The 20,307-nt window shown below is 32.7% G+C and overlaps 1 protein-coding gene across 1 annotated transcript; it reads right to left on the reverse strand.

Annotated features, from left to right (window-relative positions):
- Positions 1–581: 581 nt before the first annotated feature.
- Positions 582–18,728, reverse strand: LOC127718796 (stress response protein NhaX-like). The gene is made up of 5 exons (XM_052224862.1): positions 18,479–18,728; positions 5,512–5,592; positions 4,438–4,470; positions 2,836–2,942; positions 582–1,672 (listed from the first exon to the last, which is right to left on the reverse strand). The coding sequence occupies exons 1-5, from the start codon at positions 18,582–18,584 to the stop codon at positions 1,433–1,435; spliced, it is 567 nt and encodes a 188-aa protein (XP_052080822.1). The 5' UTR covers positions 18,585–18,728; the 3' UTR covers positions 582–1,432.
- Positions 18,729–20,307: the final 1,579 nt, after the last annotated feature.

A 20,307-nucleotide genomic window follows, 5' to 3' on the forward strand; every position in this document is an offset into this window, starting at 1 on the left:
CTTCATAAACTAATAAAATTTCAAAATGTTCACTTTTCAAACTTTTTCCTCCCTCAGTTCATTGCTGATAACCTTTTTGACCCAAACAGGAAGTTGTCTAAATGACTGTTTTTTTTCCGGAATGGACTAAATAGCGATAAGGTGTATTGTAGACTGGTTCTAAATCACACAAAATTTGTGTTTTTTAATGAAAAGAAAATATTGACATCAAAAGTTTTTAGGTTAACAAGCTTAACGTATTACGTAGAAATAACTCTTCCATTACCACTAGTTCTTCATTGTCAAGCGTAAGTGTTTTAATTACCTATTTTGGTTCCTTTTGTTAATTGTGGTTGAACTCAAATATTAGTGTTGGGCTGCTACTCAATGACGGTTACACGGCATCTCCTTTTATTCCAGTGTAACTTTAGAACTGATTAACTCTTGGATTGCAACCCCCAAGTAAAAATATGTCGTGCACACAGAGCTCGGGATCAAATATTTATTATAATAACGATACATTCACTTCATTTGTGCTCGTAAATTCAACATGATTGGAAGAGCGGTCGAATTAATAACTAATAAAAACGACAGAAAAAATATCAAATTGCAGCACACATGTAATTCACTAAGAAATATTGACGATTTGACATGAATTAGGGGACGTCCTAATGTAAATATATATGCAACATTGGGATTCATTTTCCTGATGAAAAACATATAATCTTAAGTTGACGTTAATTGTAGACACTGTCCGATTAATCGCACTAAGATATAAGTCATCTGATTATTGGTTCTTTAATTGAATGGCTGTCGATTGTGATTAACTTAATACAAAGCTAGGATGGCAAAGTTTTCGACTACTCATATGAACAATAAAATAAAAGTAGTAAGTCTAGAGTCTCTTTGTATCTCTGTTCAGTTAGATTTGTCAAAGCTATTGTATTTAGAGAACACTCCATTTAATGTATGTACGTAACTCTCAACAATTTTCAGCTTTTGACTTAACACATGCAAATTAATAATATGTCATCGCACGATACGCATTTGTCATTACTTTACATCTTAATTGTGCTAGAAGATCATTAGTAGTCACATTATTGAGAATGTTCGGAAATAAACGCAAAGTTATTGACTAAAGTGTTGACACAAATGTTTCTAAAATAAAGTGTTGACACTAATGTTTCTAAGATAACCTTCATCACGTTCTTCGAGAACAAAAGTTCGGGAAGTCAAACACATATTAACACTTTCAAGGGTATCAACACTAACTTGATACTATCTTTATCCAAGAGCCCTAGTTATTTTAGATCAAACTAAGAGATATGCATCTGAATTTCAGTAGAATTGCATAATCTAAATATACAATGAAATCCTCCAAATCTTTCAGTACCAGTGAAGAGATATCAATTGTCTGTATATCGTTTGTGTCGCCTCATTTCTCTCACAAAAATTATTCTTTATGTTTATGGTGATGGTGGTGGTGGTGGTGATCTTTGGGATATGTGACCACCATTACAGGCACAGCCGAATGGTGTAATATGTAATCACTGACACTCCCTAGCAATGTCCTCCTAAATCTGCCATAACCTCTACTTCCGGTTACAATAAAGTCAGCGTTCAATTCATTTGCCACATGTATAACTCCAAGTCCTGGAGAACTTGCATGGGTACTTTTTACTGTGCCGTTCAACTGAAAGATAGAAGAGAATACACTAGAAAAAATTGTTGTTTAAAATATTCAATGTTTGATATATGGGTATCTGTTGAAGAACTTAAAACAATTTATATTTTATTGGTCTCTCTTAACAGTATATAACCGTTACGGTAGTTTGTCTTTACAAGAAAAATAAATTACCGACAGTACAGATAAATAATGTAACGAACATGCAGATAAAATAAAAGCAGAATTTTCAAATCCCCATCCCAAAACAAAAACAGAACAAACAAAAACAAAACAACAAACAACAAACAAACAAGGGCTTCAAACGTCTTGCATTTAATGCAAAATTGCAAACACTGCCAGCATATCTTTACTTTGAGATTGTGTCATTAATATTTAGATATGAATCAAGGCATTACCCGCAAACATGTTTTGCTACAAGATATCTTAAAACACATAAGATGTTATTGTGATACATTATACAAACGATATTAATATGATACAGACATAGGGATATCACTAAAGATGTTAATCTGACATATGAATAGCATAAGTTTCGAGATTATACCTTCCTATTTATTTACAAGTAAAGATCATAGCATAATTTGAAAATTTTGAAAAATTTAACTATTTGTGCGATTTAAGGGGTTAGCTAGGATCTCGTATCATATCTCCTCCTCCAAGACTCTGTCTGGTTTGTATACATTCGAAAATGGAACATACAACAATCTTTTGACAGAACGTAGGAAACAAGAAGAAACAAAAATATTATGAATCTAAATGAAAACCATGGTAAACCCAAGTACTTCAAAATGGTAGCAATAATATCTTGAATAGGAAGAATTATATACATAGAAAACACTGATACTCGTAAACGATAAGCACTAATGTCTTCAACTTCAAGTCGTTATTTGCCGGAGGTATCCTCACCTGTTATTTACATATCATAACTATATTAATTGTATGTATGCAAAAATGATTGATTTGATTGTTATTTCCTAGTTCATTTTTAATAGTGCTTCTTTATTGCATCAATCTTCCAACTGCTGAAAAGCTACTCGAGGACCTAATAGATTTTTAAAGTCATCAAATCAGCCTTTACACAAGTATGTATGTCAGACAATTTGTGTTTATGAAGAACATAAAATTGGTAATACGAAAGATACACTAACATAATTGGATAGATTTAGTACCTTAATTTCTTTCATATAAGCAGCAAACTCTACAAGCTTATTCTTAATTCTTCCAATCTCCCTCTGGATTAGATCATTGAGTTCGCCGTGATCGATTGAGATATGTGCTGCAAATAAAATTAATGAACAATCTTATATACTAATGTAAGGAATCAAGCTGCCTCGATTTCATTGTATCCCATCAATCACCAGTCAATCCATAAAAATAAAAGACGCCATTAAAGTATATGCACAAACAGATCTAGACATACATCAATATTTATATCATCAATAGGGGGGGAGGTGGCTAGGATGAAAATTTTGTGCTGCATTTATTTTTAGCTGTAATCTCTGTCCTGCCTTTTTTTCACTCTATTCGGTCCTGCCTTTTTTTATTAGTTTATCCCGACTTTTTTTACATAAATTGTCATCCTGCCTTTTGTTTTACTCAAAACTCCTGTCCTGCCTTTTTTTTTTTTATTTTCATCCTAGCCCCCCACAGCTCTTTAACTGTTTCGGATTTTTTACATCTTTGGCTTTCAAATATTCGGCTTTGAGTGTTCCTGATGGAGGAAAATCTAGAAAAGCGCTTCGGATGCATGCAATGTATTAAGTGTTGTTTTGGAGTAAAAAAGTACTGACGGCACTTATTCTCAACTTCCTTTTCATCAGCAATAACAGAGTATACAGTATACGTTAGACGATAAAAATAATATAACCTCTTATTATATGTAACTATGTGAATAGTTTTTATGACTGCATGTACATGTATTATAAATATGCTTCAGACGTCCAACACTCTGATCATGTTTTTTTTAACTTTTAATCGTATGATTTCATAATGGCTAGATTGCTTTTGTAAGCTTCTTTTCCTGTGCCACTTAAACCATTTAACGTTAAGAATCAACATATTCTATTGAAAATGCTATTCTTTTTTTCATCAGCTGAAGTAAAATATGATAACTGCGATTTTTGTTACGATAGTGTTGTCCAATGGTATCATCATTTTCTAGTCCATTTGCGTAAACAGTAAGTACAGGTTCAGTGAGATATATGAGAAGTCATCTTTAAATGATTTCAAGAGAATGATAGACACATATACACCTTATCGCTATTAGTCCGCCATTACTGGACATCACAGAGTTTCCCGTAAAATTTTGAAGTTACAAAATTAGAGAAAATGTCTAACGCCACAAAGGAAAAGTGATTGTTGTATGACGTCAAATGTTCAAGTGTCGCAAATTTTCGGGTCAAGTCGCAGATTCCCAAACAGCGATAAGGTCTATTGAAATCGGTAGTGTGTTTTTTAACCATAAAATATTCTAACTGTACCAGGATTCTGGAGTCGACTCGAGATGTTTTTAATGTCACATCATTCATTATTAGATTTTTAAAGCACATAGTTGAACTATTCTGTTTAGTCGTGTATTAAGCACTTGATGTGGAGATTTTTGTTGATTTGGAGTCATTGCTGTTATATGACGTATGGCAACACTTCGAGGTTGACCTATAATTGTTATTTTCTGGTTGTTTTTTTTTCTCTCAAAATTCAAGTCATCAGCAGCCGGTCTCTTTTTTTAAATACAGTTATAGATTGCATTATTATATAGTAGAGATTCTTACCTCCAGCTTGACTTAAGCCATATATTGTTCTTTCTACAAACAAAAAATATGAATAAAAATCTGAAAACAGACCAAAAAGTAAAATAACAAAAATACCGAACTCCACGGAAAATTCAAAACGGAAAGTCCTTTATCAAATGGCAAAATCAAAAGCTCAAACACATCAACCGAATGGAAAAAAACTGTCATATTCCTGACTTGGTACAGGCATTTCCTTGTATAGAAAATAGTGGATTAAACCTGGTTTTATAGTTTAACTTAGATAAACCTCTCACTTGTATGACAGTCGTATACAATTCCATTATATTGACAACAATGTGTGAACAAAACGAACAGACATAATAGGTAAACATGTAAAAAAAATGGGGTACAGCAGTCAATCTTAATCACTATAAAAACAAACAAATATGCCAACAAAGAAAAACAAAATGGCATTTAGACAAAACACATAAGCAAAAATGAAAGACAAGAATACAAAAAATGACCATAGCACAATAACGCAATGGCGGGATGTATAAGTACCGAGCCACAAGAGGTATTCACAAAACAGAATCTTCCCATCAAAACAACAGAACTCTTGAATATGATATGATACAGTAAGACACGCCTGTTTCTTTAAGAAAGACAATCTAAGTACTTAATATATACTTGAAAAACATATATGTAAGAGCATATAATTCCAGTCTGATTAAAATCAAACCTCTCAGTGCTCCCGTTTTCTGATATCAGAAAACGGGAGCGCTGGGAGGTGTCATTTTAAACAGACTGATATAACTCAACTTGGCTAGTCGTTTTTTTCAAGAATATCTAATGAGCGTTTTCTTCATGCAAACATTTTTCCACTTGAATTAAAAACAAACTATTTATTTCAATAACTAACAGGAACAACATGTTTTTAAAATTTCATAGTGAACTAATATTTTCCCCTTATTGTCAATGAAAGTTTTGTTTACTTAATCTCTTCTAGAACAATTTTGACCAACTCAAGATATTTTAGAATCATACGAATTATTTAACCCCGCCGGGAACCCCATGACGGATGATTGGTCGGTGTCTTAATCACATAATCTCTACCTGTTGCTATGACATCTCCGAGTTCAACGCAATATACGACAACAACATTGTCTGTAGGCAGGTAGATGGTTTCTGCAAAATCTTAAATATATAATCATAGATATTATATGTAAGTTAATAGAAAAAACAAAGGATATGGGGTATCCATCCATGACACAAAATCAGTACATGCACATCAAAAAACACACAATAAGCAAAGGAACAGCGCTTATATTGCTGTTCTTCATCTCAAAGTCAACACGGAGAAAAAAATTCTCACCTCACTGCAAGTTTAAGACGGCCCCTAGAACTTGAGTGGAATTCTTTGCAAAAATAAATTTGGATAGACTTTGTAAGATGTAACACCACCTAATCGGGCCCGGTCAAAAATGAACATACTGGAAAGTAGTACATATTTAAAACAAAATAGTTGCTACGCATAGGTGTAAAACTAAAACTATGTAGCATATATTTTAGTAATTAAGGTATCAGATGAAAGATGAAGGACTGGTGATCCTTGTAGAACACACAATTTACTGATAATTTTGAATAATACAAAAATGTATGAATGAATTCTAAAATTGAGGGCATATATTGCCTGTTTCTCAGATATTAGCCTGTACATGTATAAAGTATATGTATATACAGTGTATATGTTACAGTGGTAACAAATAGTAAGTCTAAATTATGGCCGTTATGCTTAAACTGATATACAATGTACATAGTGCAATAAATGAATAAATTTGAATATAATTTAAAAACAATTATTGTTTCGTTCGTGTGCTGTCTTAAGGAGTCCTTCTAATAAAACACTTTTGCTTGAAATACATTCTCGCTGCCATTAAGAAAATATTTACAAGTTGACATACATTTATGTTATTGCATTTTTTCTGACCAAAGTTTTCTAAACTTTGTCTGTCGTTTTTTATCGTTAACTTAACGCTACAAAAGAAGAAAGAATACATTGTTTAATCACTGAGTTTAAGAACACTCTTTGACCTGACTTAATGCAAGCACGTGTTGTTGATAAACAAATGATTACGCGGGAATTGGCTACTGCAGAAAATGATATCGACACAGAGGTTTAGTGCAAATATATATTTGTTGACAATTCATCATCTTTAAATTATCTGAAGATAATGATGATTAAGAAAACAGCAGCTACGCTGATAGAAAGAAGGGTAATACCTGAAAGTCGGTTATTTGGTGACATTGTTTTGAATTATGTTTCGAGTTATCATAATCAGGAATTACAACAAAAAAAAAAAAAAAAAAAAAAAAAAAAACGTGTACTAGATAATTGAATCAAAGTTTAGGTGATAAACAAAGGCAGCGTTTGTAATGACAATATAGCACTTTTAGAAATTCTGGCTATTTAGTGAATGTAAACTTTGCAAACGTACAACATTGTTTATGTATATGTGAGAATCAAATGCTCCAAACGCGAAAGATAATTTCGAAAGTCTGAATTTGATTCTAAAATTATCATTTGGATTTACGAACGAGTTAATCCATTTGACAGGATCCCAGAATTAGAAGTAGAAAAAATGATTCAATGCAATAAAGGGAAACTTAAGTTGGACCTATTCCCTATTAGTGTACATGTGATATTTGCTTTGGCTTGAGAGATGAGTGTTAAAATGTGCATGTGTCAAAAGTTAGAAATAAGACATCACAGGAATTTCAAACTATTTTCGAAGAACTGCACGTGAAGAAGTTAGTTTTCTCTAATTAAGAAATTGAAAAATTGATACAAGATTTAATGCGAATTTTGTTTTTAAACATATCCCAGGAAAAACTAAAGGGTACATTGTAACAAAATACTAAGGAACGACGAGTACTGAGTAAAGTTTTATGAACAAAAGTCCAAAGGTCGTAAAAGTAAAACATAAAGTAATAAAAAAGAAAAACATGAGTACTGTAGTTCAGGTAAATGTACCATACTGATGACCTCTACATTGTAAGTTATCTCCTTTGCTCTCCACAGAAGCGTGAAAATAAAATATATTTATAATTCTAGCAGTCAATTTTGGATATTTTAAAGATGAAAAGGTAAAACCACTGCTATACTTTTCTTAAACCTCATGCGATCACTGATCGATGTAAACGTTCTGTTTGCTATAACATTGATCGTTATTTTACTAGTCTAGCTACAACAATTTATTACATGTTTTCGTAATCTTTTATCACAAAAACTATAATGTAATGATAAAAGAATCCCTTATAAATCGTTCCCAGTGTAAACTAATAAAGACCCCAATTATAAATGCATTGATACAATCCATAAATATATCGAGCTCGATTTTAGCATTTGCTTGTAATTTTCCGAAACGAACATTCAATTTTAATTGATTTGTATTCGATATTTTAATCTGGATGGAGTCCATTACTTTTTTTTATTCGAGCATTACTGATGAAAGTTTTGTTAGCAAAACACGCGTCTGGCGTACAAAATTTTAATCCTGGTATATATGATGAGTTTTTTTTTTTAATATCAATATCTAGCCTATAAACTAGCAATATTTTCCCCTTGTAAACTATTCAGAAATTAACTTAATTTACAAAATGTATTTCATAGTTAAGGTTTATTAAAAACAAACCTCACCAGGGATATACAAAACAGAGTCACATTACACAATATATGAATGTATAGATTTTATGAACTCCTTATACTACCCCTTTAAAATTTCAACAATCATTTTACTAAATGATAAATACAACTCTTTGTCAAATTAAATAATAAGAAGAAAATTAAGTTTATTGATTATATTAAAGCCTTGCAATTATTTCAAATGAAATCTTACTAGATACATACATACATTATATTAACTAGAGGCTCCAAGGAGCCTGTGTCGCTCACCAGATATGTTTGTTTACAATTGATGCATGAAATAATACAACCATTATACTTTTGCTTTAGTTTCAGGGATATAAGCCAAAAACTGTATTTTACCCAGATGTTCTATTTTAGCTAAATTTAAAAAAAAAATGACTTTAAAGGGCAATAACTCCTTAAGGGGTCAATTGACAATTTTGGTCATGTTGACTTATTTGTAGATTCTACTTTGCTGAACATTATTGATCTTTACAGTTTATCTCTATCTTTAATAATATTCAAGATAATAACCAAAAACTGCAAAATTTCCTTAAAATTACTAATTCAGGGGCAGCAACCCAACAACGGGTTGTCTGATTCGTCTGAAAATTTCAGGGCAGATAGATCTTAACCTGAGGAACATTTTACCTGTGTCAGATTTGCTCTAAATGCTTCAGTTTCAGAGATAAAAGCCAAAAACTGCATTTTACACCTATGTTCTATTGTTAGCCATGTCGGCCATGTTGGTTGGCAGGCAGGGTCATCGGACACATTTTTAAAACTAGATACCCTTCTAATGATTGATGATTGTGGCCAAGTTTGGTTGAATTTGTCTATGTAGTTTCAGAGGAGGAGATTTTGTAAAAGATTACAAAAATTTACGAAAAATTGTTAAAAACTGACTATAAAGGACAATAACTCCTTAAGGGGTCAATTGGCAATTTTGGTCATGTTGACTTATTTGTAGATCTTACTTAGCTGAACATTATTGCTGCTTACTGTTTATCTCTATCTATAGAATGAATTTCATAACAGTGTGGACATGGACACCTGATATTTCAATGATATCGTGTCGGTCACAAGCTTTCGACAACAAAGAATTCACGCAATCACAGTATGTCAGGGACCTCTCAATGGGGATATACATAATTACTATTTTACACAAAGTCATGTCTATTCATAGAAAAAAATTTTGTGCATGAAAGGAATTTGTTTTGAATGTATTTACATACTGACAGCAAAAAGTTTCTTTTGAAAGAATGAGTATATTCAGAGGTGATATCACAAAGTAATCAAAAGAAAAAAAGTAAGAAACATTCTTTTCTGGCAATAAGTGAAAAATTAAGTAGTGTGTCTGTTTTAGGCAAGTCATGCATTGCAAATCATTCAGTGGATTGGTCAATCGCCAAAAAAAAATGCTTTATTTGTAAACAAACACTAATACATGCAGTGACGGGAGCATAAGTATACTAAATAATACATGTCCGTATAAGGAAATGTGTCCGACCTGTTAAATGCAACTGTTCTGTTGATTTGAAAAACGATTGAACGGATCACAGCGATTTAATTTAGAATTGTTATTATTTTTTTTTTAATTTGTGTTTCAGTATCTATCCATGAATTAAATATGTTCTCAATACCTTTTATACTAGAATAATTAAACGAGTGCACCCAGTTTATAGGTTATTGTTACATTGTTATGTTGACATAATAAGTTAAACCTGTAAATTATCTCGTGTTACAGTTGACCAGTTTAGTCTTGTGCACGTGATTTATTATTCCAAAACATATGTAATAGTTATACACCGAGGGATAGGTGTGTCTGGATAAGAAACCCCGTCGGCCGGAGGCCGGAGGGGTTTCTTATCCAGACACGCCGTATCCCGAGGTGTATAACTAACTTACACCCCATTCTAAACCCTATATTTTGTTAACATTGATTATTAAATGAAAAAAAAACGATAGCATATTTATTGACAATATCAAACCATGATTTATAAGATTTTTTTTTATTACATGAAACCCCACTAGTAACCTTTCCTTAAGTGAGTATATTTTACAAATGTCAAAGTTGTTTTGCATATTCCCGTTAAATCCATGTGCTAATATGGATCAGCAGGTCAAGGTTGACTGTTTCGTGTATTCTTCTTACAAACAAAAAATACATCATGCTTCTTGTATTAAGTTGTCAATATGGACGGGTATAAGACGGACGACATTTTGTGGCAAGCGTTGGATTTGATAGAAGAGACTAAAGATGAAGACAATATTATAACCCAAAGTACTTACCTGTATCAGTTTAATAAAGGTAATCATAACTTTATTTTATATCTTTAATACGGTTTGATTGAAAAAAAGCCCCTCCCCCTCTTCTCGGGAATAAAAATCCCCATTCATAATCGGACATACTAAGGGATAGGTGTGTCTGCATTAGAAACCCGACTACCAGAGACGCTCAACATACAAAGATACAGATTTAGTATTTAGGAACTCCCTTTTTGGGGGCAGTCAGGGGCTAATCCAGCCGGGGGTTCCCAACTCAAGAGAAAAAGGGGGAGGGGTCCAACCATTCAAATTGCATTGATCTTTTAAATAAAAGTCGGGTCCAACCCGCGGAACCTCCACCCCCTGATCGGCCACTGGGTAACCCGGGGGGGGGGGGGGGGGGGGGGGGGGGGTCCGGGAGTTAGAATCCCCATTTTTCAATGCTTTAGAATTTAGAATAGAGACATATGACTGGAATAAAAAAAAATATACCTTCAAGCAAAGGAGTATTTAAAGGTTTTTTTTCGCTATTGGAATTTCCTAAAACGTGTTTTTTTAATATCTTGAAACAATTTGTAGTGAACACTATTAGTAATTTCTTATGCTCATGCTATTTAAAAAATAATCAATTTCTATTGTTACGAATAACAATGGACTTTGTTTGCGGGATGTAGAAGCAGGGGTTTCCAGAAACCCCGCTCGTCACACCCTGTGATCAAAATCCATTGTTATTCGTAACAATAGATCTATTCAATTTACACTTGTTTCAGAAATAGAAACTTTGAAGTATAACAATAGAACTGGGGTGTAAGTATTGTGAACATATTAAGGTTCATGTGGACCCTTTGGCTAAAATGGCTGCATTTTCACCTCAAAATTTACTCTGTGTACAGACAAACCTGTGTATCTGGAAAATTTTTAAGGCATAGCATGCCCTAGATAAATAAAATTAAAATATATTCTATGTTTTAGAAAATTTAAAAATTAACAGGATTTTGCAGTGCACTTTTTTTCATTTCTCCAGAAGGTGCCAATATAAACTAAGTTGGGAAAGAGGTTTGAGAACTTCCCCACAGGAAATAATTGAAGTGAACTGTATTGATTGACATGGACAATAGATGGACAATAGATACGTGACAATAATTGGTGATTTAAACTGTGTACCTGAGTGGACCATATCAAGTGAAACTCAACTGTTTGTTAATTTTATCATCTTCTGCAGGAACGAAAAAAAGTGCACTGCAAAATCCAATTAAGTTTTAAATTTTCTAAAACATACAATGCATTAGAATTTTATTTATCTAGGGCATGCTATGCCTTAAAATTTTTCCAAATGCACACATTTTTCTGTACACAGAGTGAATTTTGAGTTAAAAACGCAGCCATTTTAGCCAAAGGGTCAACATGAACCTTAAATTCATGGGTGTATATTGAAACACGGAAACCGAAAAAGAAGTGAGTACAATTTTAAATTGTATTTAAAGAAGGCGACCATTCCTGATTCAGTTAAAATAAAGGAGGGGGTGGCTATGCAAGAGGCTTTTGAAATCAGCATGAATAAAATTGCAAATAAAAGTTTATGCAGAATTGTCTCAAATATGCGTCCTCAATTAACAAAAAAAAAGTTGAGCAATACCAAATTCATTGAAATTACCTGCTTAATTTGTAGTAAAAAATATAGATCCCCTAACTTTTGTTATACGTGTTCAGGTATAACAAAATCTAAAATAATTAAAAACCAATTGTTCAGAGAACAATTGAAGGTCTTTCCACCCATAAAGATCTATTTTGATATGAAAATATTAAAATTTGGTTTAAAATGTCATTTCCAGCGTCAAATGATAGCTTATTGTACGCTGATTCCAAAAATATATGGTTTCTATCCCTTTTTTTTAAATATGGGAGACAATTTGTCACTTCCGGTTTGAAAAATGTTACTTCCGGTATAATTTGAATGTTAACTTGACACTGATTCCAAAAATATATGGTTCTATATACTTTAATATTAAATAAGTACAAAAAATAGCTACTTCCGGTTTACACAAGGTCACTTCCGGTTGGATTTTCCAAGGTCAAATGGCTTGCAACCTAATGCAAAAAGTCCCATGGCTTTATCATGTATACATATGAGGTAAAAGCAAAGGTCAAAATCTAGAACGTCAAATTTACCTATGACCTTGAGCTCAATTTCAAGGTCAATAACCAAGGACCTCAAATCAAAAGACCCTAGGTCTTAATTATATATGGTTAATGAGCTATATCACCATACGCGTATTTTTATATACAAGAGGGAGAAAACTCTTATTTAATGTCAGCGCACCCTTTAAACCAAAATGTATGTGTTACGACATGTCGCAACTAACAATTTAGTAATAATATGTTGTCAATATCTTATACGGTTTTTGAAAAGAAGTGAAAATAATCTAAAATCAAAATTTAGAATATGACCTTGACCTTTGACCTTGACCTAATTTTCTTTTTTTTGGACCAAGGACCTCAAATAAAAAGACCCTAGGTCTCTATCACTTATCGTTTACCAGTAAGAAATGCATATCACTAATATCAAATGTATAAGGGGAAATAACTCTCATATGGAGTCTCCCGAACACTTCGGTGAGTAACATTTTGTCTTGGAAGTTTCACTTTCCATATTTGGATATGGATCTCGAATGTTTTATTCTAATTTTAGGTCCGCGCGCGTGATGATGTTTTGAAGTCACGTGACGCTCGAATATATATGTCTGGAGTTTTTTCAGGGGAGACCGTTGAACAGAGCACATGTGTATTGATCAGAGAAACGCGATAACTATTGTTTTTATTTTGTACAGGTCATTGATGTCGGATCACGCATACATATTACGTACACATGTTTACGGGAGCACAGATTTGTATTTTAATGCATGTTTAGAAATTTGAGTGTAGGATTTCAGGAATACATTGATTTTAATTTCGCAATCAAGCGGACCTCACGTGCCTCATCGATTAATTTCAGAAAATACATGAATTGGAGCAGATTTTTGCAGGGATGGATTTCTATTTCAGAAAGAAATTTGTACATAAGAAGGATTAGCATTTTACGGGACTAAAAGCGATCTCCTTTTCTTTGAAATGGGATGACTTAAAAAAAAAATCAGTTGAAAAAAAGGGGGGGGAGTGTAGTGGTAGACTGTGGTTCATTATTGAGATAAGAAACATTTACAACATGATAGCTGCAAAGTTTGAAGTTTTGATTAGTAATTTGTTGATTCGACCATAACAGGGACATTGACCCTGCAATAAAATGACGCGTACCATTTCGACAAAAAATTTCTAGTAAACACGTGTCGCGACAAACTTTTTGGTTAAATTGTTTTGTCGATATCTATAACTCTTTCTAGGAAGAAGCGATATAAACTTAATGTAAAAAATCACAACATGACCTTGACCTTTGACCTTGACCTAGTTTTCTATTCTTTAGGACCAAGGACCTCAAATCAACAGACCCTAGGTCTCTATCACTTATGGTTTACCAGTTACAAATGCATATCACTTATTTCAAATGCATTAGGGGAAATAACTCTCATATGGAGTCTTCGTATCGCTTCCGTCAAAATTGGACAAAAAATCCTGAGGATATAGCGAGCCATTTGGTAAAATAAATTTGTCGCTTTCTTTTACGGTTACGGAGGAGATGCAGTCACAAGGAAAACAGTGTTCAGGGAGATAACTCCTACAAAGAAAATTGTTCGGCTTAGAATGGGTGAAAATAAAAAGCGCATAAACTGTATGATACTATATAAGAAATATCTAAGCGACATCTTGCGAAACAAACATTTTACGCGAGAACAAAATTAGGCGGAAGAAAATAATAATAATAATAATAATAATAATCAGAACAAATACAATGGTCTTTCCACAGAAAAGTGGAAAGACCTAATAATCAGAAGAAAACCAATAGGTCTTTCCACGGAAAAGTGGAAAGACCTAAATATCAATGTTTCCACAAAAGCTACTCTGACGCCAATCAACGTAAATTTTGCTCACAAGACTGGATTCATATGCTTCTTGATATTTTCACGAGTTATTTTTTGTTTTCACCTTTCAGGCCAGGTGAGCTAAAAATAAGAAGATGTGGTATGACTGCCAATGAGACAACTTTCCACTAGAGTAGTAGCCAAAATGACGTAGACATAAGTGTAACAGCCACTACGTTCCGTCAGTTACTTTGTTCCGGCGGAACTTTTCAACTAGTTATTTCGTTCCGATGGAACTTTCCAACTAGTTGTTTTATTCCGAGTGCAGTCACAAAGTTCCGGAAAAAGGAACTTATCAACTAGCCACAAAGTTCCTCTTTGGCAAATAAGTCAAAACCGGAACTAACAAACTAGCCCAAAAGTTCCAACGGAACTTATCAACTAGTCACAAAGTTCCATTTGGAGAATTGATGCAAAGAACCACACGAGGAGGGGGTATTAATTCTGCCCTCTCTTGAGGGTACTATGAATACTAAATTTGCATGGTAATGCAACTTATTCCGTTTTATGTGAGCTATGAAATACAACTTAAATTTTGCATATTTGTCCCCAAAGAAACCCCTTTCAGTGCGTTGGGTATTCTTGTAAATTAATGATTTGCTCTTATATATACTGATACTCATTCTTCCCCCTCTTTCTACAAAAAGGACGAAATATGGTATATTCAGTATCTTGGTTTCCCTTTGAAAGGTTCAAATATAATATGTTGCGCTTTTACTTTGCATCAATTCTCCAAATGGAACTTTCTGCCTGGTTGATAAGTTCCGTTGGAACTTTTGGGCTAGTTTGTTAGTTCCGGTTTTGACTAATTTGGCAAAAAGGGACTTTCTAACTAGTTGATATGTTCCGTTGGAACTTTTCAACTAGTCACTTTGTTCCGGTGGAACTTAATAAGTTCCTCCGGAACTTTTCGGCTAGTTAGTTCTTTCCGCCCGGAACGTTCCAACGTCGGAACAAAAGAGCATTTACATAAGCAACTAAAGGTCACTCACTGTACGGCCTTCGACAATGATCAAAATCCAAACCGCGTAGCAAGCTATTAAAGGTCCAACATTACAAAATTTAAAACAATTGAGACGGGAAAACTAACGACCTGATGTATTTAAAAAACAATAAACCAAAAGTAAATATGATTTACAGCAACACACGACAACAACTGAAATACAGGCTCCTGACATGGGACAGTCAAATACAGAATGCGGCCGGGTCATTATTAAAAACATGTTTGCAGTTGCTTAAACATTTTAACTTCCCTAACCATGGACATATGTTGTAAGGACAAAGTATAATAATTATCAGTTGAAAAATGATTGACTTATCAGATCGATCTATAGCGAACAAAAAGGTTTAAAACACCAAGTACCTAATCTAATTCAAAGCCAATAGTAACCAATAAAAAATCATGTAGTAAGACTTAAATAACCATGCAATGCCAAAATATATGTATCGATAAAATGTAGGATTGTAATTGTTTATAGCTGTATAACAATACTTTTTAGTTATGTTATAATGTATTGATAACAAAATCAATGTTTGCGTTTTAAAAAAAATATATGCCCTTTTTGTTCATCTGCAAAGGTTTCAAAAAGTGTAAAATTGCACAAAATAATATAGACTTCCCCGAAGATAATGGTAATTGTGCAATTGTAGTAATTTCTACATTTTTTGCACTACTTTTAGATTACACCAGATGTGACATACTTATCTTTTAATGCAATCTGTCATAGTAAGAGCAAATAATTTTTCAAATTTAATATACGGAAACATTGAATACACGTCAATAAGGGAATTTGGTAAATATTAAAAGACAGATGGCTTTTAAAGTTTCAAGTCGAAGTATTTAATGATCATCTGATTATAAAATGGATTTTTTTTCCTTTTATAAGTTTATTTCGACTTTGAAAATTACTTTTGTGAATGAAATAGAAGTACTCCAAATATTTTGAATTTCATGAAAGCTTATTAACATCATAGTGTGTCTTTCTATGTTGTGATGTAACACTATTGTTTCAGAAAAAGGGTGAAGGTTTGGTACCATTAAAACGTTTAAACCCGCTGCATTTGTTTGCACCTGTCCTAAGTCAGGAATCTGATGTTCAGTAGTTGTCGTTTGTTGATGTGGTTCATAAGTGTTTCTCGTTTCTCGTTTTTTATATAGATTAGACCGTTGGTTTTCCCGTTTGAATGGTTTTACACTAATAATTTTTGGGGCCCTTTATAGCTTACTGTTCGGTGTGAGCCAAGGCTCCGTGTTGAAGACCGTACTTTGACCTATAATGGTTTACTTTTTTTAAATTTTGACTTGGATGGAGAGTTTTCTCATTGGCACTCATACCACATCTTCTTATATCGATCGCATACTATATGTCTTTTAAGAAAATATTTCATATGTCAATATATATATATATATATATATACATGAATAGGAAGAAATTAAACAGTGGGTTTACATCAATGAGATGGCAAAACAAAGAACAAAAAACTCAAAAGACATCTAGAAGTCAACATACTAACGTAATTGTAATTGATAGGGTCAACATTTTAAATTAACTATTTACAAAATTTTGAATTTTTCAAAAAAAAAAAAAGTAAGGACTTTATACCCCATGAATAGATTACCTAAGCTGTATTTAGAAAAAACATTCGGAAATATTTAGAAAAACTATTCGGAAATTTTGGTTCTCAATGCTCTTCAACTTCGTACTTTATTTGGCCTTTTTAATTTTTTTCGATTCGAGCGTCACTGATGAGTGTTTTTTAGAAGAAAGGCGCGTCTAGCATATAAAAGTTTAATCCTGGTATCTTTCATGAGTTTATTTGACAAAAGAAGGGTCACTGTCTTCACAATTTATCAAGCTCTCATTCGTCCCGAATCAAAAACAAATTGGGACAAAATATAAGAAACTTAAAAAAGATCTTCGGAAAATGTCTGTTCTAAGTCAGGAGTATGACAGTTTTTTTTCCAATTCTTCAGTTGGTGTATGAAGTCTAGCGTTTGGTTTTGTCAGTTTTTGTGGACTTCCCCCTTTTTGAATTTACCTTGGAGTTCGTCATTTTTTTAAATTAAATGCTTTTTGTCTTTTAGTACCAAATTTAACAAAAGTCAACCCTTAACGAGGGCCCAGACATGAGATGGTGCCAAAGATTGACAGAATACGAAATATATGAATGGCTGAATTGTCAACACTTCAATAAGTAGGATCCGGTTTGGGAGATTTTAATTTTTTAATGTTTTTCAATTAGTCTAGATATTAAATATATGATAAAGTTCTTTGAATATTCATAGATATTGATATTTAAAGGCATTTGAATTTGGAATAGGAAATCGAACTGTTTAACACCACAATGCCGATCATTCCAGATTTTATAATAATGGCATGTCTTGCTTGAACAACCAACTGGTGTATCTAAACACCAAAATGGAGCATGAAGTTTTCATGATAATGATGCTAGCATCGAACGAAATGAACTTATTTTTAATAGTTTTTACTGGATCAACTGAGGCTCATTTAGTTGTGTTTTGATCTTCTTGATATTTTATCTGTAGCACTTTAAGGCATTACATTTCGCAAAAAAATGTACAACAAATTAACCAGAAATGTCATTAAACTAAACCTAATTGATTGATCATATGCTTGTAAAACACTTATAGTGTGAACAACTTGTAGGTAATTCAATACAAAAATATTATTGATTAATTTGTGATTGTTCAAGTGTTACTGCTCCCTTAAACAAAATAAGATATTGTTGATTAATTCATGATAGTTTAAGTTTTACCTAAGATTCTCAGTATTTCAACAATGTGATACCTAATATTAAAAGAACTAACGCTGTATATGTCTTTGTGACCTTGCCATTCATACAATTAATAAAAGTTACTTGTTCTCGTCTGCATACATTTGACTAAGAAAAAAGTTAAAGACAAAACAAGTATTCAAATTACTTTACCTTTGACTTCGAAAGTATTAATCACTTTTATTAGTCTTATAAATGGTACGGCGCGCGTCTGGTGTATTCAATTTTATCCCTGGTATCTATGATGAGTTTGTTTTCAATGATTAGCTCACGGATAAAACAGTTGTAACAAAAGATATATTGTATAATAATTACTCACATTTCATCGCATGTTTAGCATAATCACTTCCATCAAAAGCGATTACAACTGTTTTTCCTCCTCTTTCCTTGGCTTCAGTAGTTTTTACTGCGTTGTTTTCGGCCATGAGTGACGTCTAAAATGAACGCAGATGCAATTCTAACTAGACAATTGCTATCAAGCAAACCACTAATAAGTCATGTATCATCGACAATTAAGTAAAATAATAAATGTCGATCAGTCAATGTAATTGGAGTCAGCGATCATAGAATTACACCAATACATTACTAAACGGTAAATAATATACTATTAACAATAAATGTTTATCACGTGTTGTTTTAGCAGCTTCCACATTTTTTTTTCAGGACGACTAACAGAATTATAAATACGACATAAAATCTATATAAAAACATTACAATCGAATTTTGGTTTGCAATACATCAAATAATATGTTTGAACTCGTGTTATAGATAACAGGCTATTAAAGAACTTCTTTCTTTTAAATGGCCATGTGAACCACTTGTCGGGGATTTGTTTTAAGCATACAGCTGTACAAGTAAACATTCTGTCTTGATAATAATATAAAACGGTAATTGTTCGTTTGCGCATCACTCGAAATGAATAATAAAAAGCAAGCCGTAATGAAAATCTTGCATTTAGTGTTCTATAATAGCAATCCATCTTGATTCATCTTGACTTATTGAAAATAAAAAATAAGCCGGAAATTTGTTGTCGTAAAAAACAAATGGTCGCAAAAACATCAAAGACCCTTAGCATGATATACAGTCATATTTTAAAAAAATTTCGAAATGGTCAATTCTGAATTGTATAATATGTATTCAATCCATTTGTCTTGGACAATAAAATAATATGCGTGAACTAACCATATAATTTTATGTAAATGTTCCTATGACTGGAGATATTAACACAAATAAACCCATAACTTTGTTTTAAAATGATCATAATTGACGAACTTTTCTTGGGGGTAAACTCCCTTATAGTTGCTGAGGATCAATTCCTATAGTGTTAAGTAAATTAATTCGGACTAAAATAACAACAATCAGCGAAAACGCATACCCTTGATTTCCGAATAACTAGCAAGAACTTGCATTCCTCTAATTTGATATGATCAAACTATGTAGAATAAACTATTGCTTTTTTTTTTAAGGATATTTATAACGCTACCTGCAGACTTTTCTACTACCAATTCGCTGTAAAAAAAAATCGTGATTGTTTTCTAAATATAGAAACGAAATTAATTCTTTGAATCCAACGTTTATAGTGATCGATGTCCCTTTTAGACCGTGAAGAAAGGATTTTTTTCATGAAAATTTGCATATCAGAATTTGTACAACTTTTCCTGTCCTATTGTTATTTTCTTATCCTTGATGTTTATATATAATATATATATATATATATATATATATATATATATATATATATATATATATATATATATATATCTGTTGTAGAGTTGTCACTGGTTTTAGACGTACTTATAAATAGAATTATTTCTGTGACTGTATCTTGCATTAATTTGTAGGATCCTTAACAATAGATATTTTAGCTGATCTGTAACAATTCCATCTTCATGCCTTATATATCATGTACTGTATTACGACGCTAGATCAAAACTGACGAGGAAAGGTAACACGCGGCCACCGAAAGCTTTATTATTGTGAAGCCTAGGTGGTCGAGTGGTCTAGCGCGTCGGATACAGTGCAGGCGATTTGGTGTCACGATATCTCAGTAGCATGAGTTCGAATCCCGGCGAGGGAAGAACAAAAAAATTTGCGAAAGCAAATTTACAGATCTAACATTGTTGGGCTGATGTTTAGACGAGTTGTATA

This window comes from Mytilus californianus, unplaced genomic scaffold (genome assembly GCF_021869535.1).
Source record: "Mytilus californianus isolate M0D057914Y unplaced genomic scaffold, xbMytCali1.0.p SCAF_1, whole genome shotgun sequence".
In the NCBI taxonomy this organism is placed as follows: Eukaryota; Metazoa; Mollusca; class Bivalvia; order Mytilida; family Mytilidae; genus Mytilus; species Mytilus californianus.